The 2,262-nt window shown below is 35.7% G+C and overlaps 1 protein-coding gene across 1 annotated transcript in view; it reads right to left on the bottom strand.

Moving 5' to 3' along the window:
- Positions 1-1,588, bottom strand: part of Smp_149400 (putative pc3-like endoprotease variant B) — a gene marked incomplete at both ends in the record, with an annotated part of 35,739 nt that extends 34,151 nt beyond the window's left edge. Inside the window, one exon of the mRNA XM_018798352.1 lies at positions 1,577-1,588. Coding sequence (XP_018653303.1) covers positions 1,577-1,588 — 12 coding nt within the window. The remainder of the gene's footprint in view (positions 1-1,576) is intronic.
- Positions 1,589-2,262: the final 674 nt, after the last annotated feature.

Below are 2,262 nucleotides of genomic sequence, written 5' to 3'. Positions count from 1 at the left end.
TTTTTTTTAGAAAAAAGACAGAAAAAAAGGTATTTTTTTCTTAGATTTACTTTAATTAGTTTTCCGTTAACTAGAATAATTATTTGTACTCAATCGATTTTAGAGAAAAAAAGTAAAAGAATATGATCCATATAATGAGAAAAGAAATTAGATAAAAGAAAGCTACTATAGATGAATAAATTAAATAGATTTTATAATAATAATAATAATGAGCTCAATAATGAATAATTTTGAGAGGACTATTCCCGGTGTGCCTGTGTCGAACTGTGACCGGTGGAATTCACTTATTAACACAATGGGGTTTTGTGGAAATTTTAGTGATTTTATATAGTTGAAATCATTAGTCAATTAAAGCTAGAAAACCGTGGAAAACCTGGAAGCACTGAACGAACGTTTCATACTATTGTGGGACTCCTTCGCAGTGCGCACCCACGATCCCACATCTGAGAGTTTCCAACCCAGGGCCTATCAGTCTCGCGTGCGAGTGCTTAACCGATGGACCACTGAACCGGACGGTATACAACGGTGTTAATATCTAACTTCAACCAATCCACGAAGTTGAGCAACCATTCACCAATGTCTTCAGTGAGTTGATATCTCACAACAGACGTGGTTTGAACTCCATCGGTCACTGCTTCTCACTAGAACTCTAGGAAATACCTCATGGAGCCAGTCACTAGTGAGCATATGATTATTATCAGAAGGGGGTTTTGTGAAGGTTTTAGTAATTTTCTACAGTCGTGGATGCGCACTGCCAAGAAGTCCCACAATAGGACGAAACGGCCGTCAAGCAGTGCTTCCAGGTTTTCCCTGGTTGTCTAGCTTCAATTGACTCATGATCTTAACTATATGGAATTCACTCATGTTGGAATGGAGGTAATTGTATGATGACTGAGGAATATTGTGAATTGGTTGAAATTCTATGAGAGAACTGAAGTTCTTGTGTTTGATTTATAGTAAGATCATGTATGTGCAAAGGTTGTACATTAGGGTTGAGTATTTATTCAATGTTTCTGGTTTTTAATTATTGTTCAGTTAAATTCAGTCCTTGAAGTAAACTATGAAATCTAATAGTCTCCATGAAATACATTCACTAAAAATTAAATGAGTAACTAGTGCTTGCTTGACGGGGGCATGCAGAGCGTTTTATCAAATTAATATGAGAATTTTCAAGCAAAGTTTTAATGGTAACTCGCAATCAAATTCTCTTATTTAGGAATCGTCCGTGAACTTCAGTGTTTATATTTCCACCTGGACAGTAATAAAACTAATGGTAGTTAATAAGAATTGATATCAAACTAAACAGCATATAGTTCGGGTTTGACTATGAGTGTTCAGGTTTCTTAAATCACAATCCATTATAATTAGGAATCGGAAATGCAGTTTGAAAAAACGTACATTTATTTTTGTAGAGATGCCTTCCCTGAGCAAGGTAGCTTTGTCGCGAAGCCTTCATTATCTTTCTAAATGACATGAACAACACAAAATTCCAACGGAAGCAAGCTATTTGAACATCTTTAAATATCCGTAACAGCTATTCCTGTCGACATTTGATTTTAACCACTATTGTTGATACCTGAGCAGTCATTACATATTTTCCGATCACCTTCACCCTTAGCCTGACGTAATCTCGAGAACACAACCCCAGAATCATCTTCCTAAACTACGAATGTTTCACATCACACAACAAAATTTTTTTTCAAAATCTACTAGCTGATAATTGATTTATTGCTAGGATGTACTAATAAACAAATGTAAAAAACAAATAGGACGAAACGCGCGTCCTGGATTCCACTGCTAGCCACAATGCTTTTAAATTAAGGCTATATCGAGGCAATACGCGCAGTATGCACTTAATGAATATTTGAGTTTAATATTTAGGGATTTCTACAGCAATGACAGGAACACACTTGCTTAAGCAAATACACTTCATTAAATATTATGAGAGATGTTCCGTTTCTTTACGTATACTAGTGGATTATGTAACGAAAATGTATAAAATTTCCTGAAAAATGATTTATCAGATCAATAAACATTTCAATGAAACAATCTAACTAACTAGCAAAGTTTGAAATGGCTCCACTAGATAACCAATGAAATTCCTTTCTTACGAGAATCAGGTAAGTCAGTACTTATTATAGACTTTACATAGTTGAAATCATGAGTCAATTGAAGCTAGACCACCATGGAAAACCTGGAAACACTGGATGGCCGTTTCGTCCTATTATGGGACTCCTCAGCAGTGTGCATCCGCGATCCGGC

The sequence above is a fragment of the Schistosoma mansoni genome, chromosome 6, assembly GCF_000237925.1.
Source record: "Schistosoma mansoni strain Puerto Rico chromosome 6, complete genome".
Taxonomy (NCBI): domain Eukaryota; kingdom Metazoa; phylum Platyhelminthes; class Trematoda; order Strigeidida; family Schistosomatidae; genus Schistosoma; species Schistosoma mansoni.
This window is presented reverse-complemented; position numbering and strand designations above follow the sequence as displayed.